The 333-nt window shown below is 60.1% G+C and overlaps 1 protein-coding gene across 1 annotated transcript in view; it reads right to left on the minus strand.

Moving 5' to 3' along the window:
- Positions 1-333, minus strand: part of LOC103776089 (rho GTPase-activating protein 23-like) — a gene marked incomplete at both ends in the record, with an annotated part of 2,012 nt that overhangs the window by 724 nt on the left and 955 nt on the right. The window contains 2 exons of the mRNA XM_008943585.1: positions 11-106; positions 189-307. Of these exons, the coding sequence (XP_008941833.1) occupies positions 11-106; positions 189-307 (215 nt within the window). The remainder of the gene's footprint in view (positions 1-10; positions 107-188; positions 308-333) is intronic.

Consider the following 333-nt stretch of genomic DNA (forward strand, 5'->3'; position numbering starts at 1 on the left):
GGCTGGACACCACTGCGTTGTGCCCGGGCACACGATAGATGCCCATGTACTCCAGCCCTCGGTCCTCCACCACCTTGCAGCAAGCTTCGACGATCAGGGGGACGTTCTGTGGGGACAGGCAGAGGGGTGACAGGGGTGCCAGGGCTGCGTGGGGTCCCCGAGGGCTGGCACTGCCCGTCTGGCCATACCTTGTTGTCTGGGGCAGGCTGACAATCCTCCAGCCTCACGCCAAACGCCCGAGGGGCAGATTTCTTGTTCTTCTTCATGATATTGATGCCCCACGGGGCTTTTTGGGAGCTGCTCTCATCTGAGGAGAAAGAAAAAACCAGAAGA

This window comes from Merops nubicus, unplaced genomic scaffold (assembly GCF_000691845.1).
Source record: "Merops nubicus isolate BGI_N331 unplaced genomic scaffold, ASM69184v1 scaffold29577, whole genome shotgun sequence".
In the NCBI taxonomy this organism is placed as follows: domain Eukaryota; kingdom Metazoa; phylum Chordata; class Aves; order Coraciiformes; family Meropidae; genus Merops; species Merops nubicus.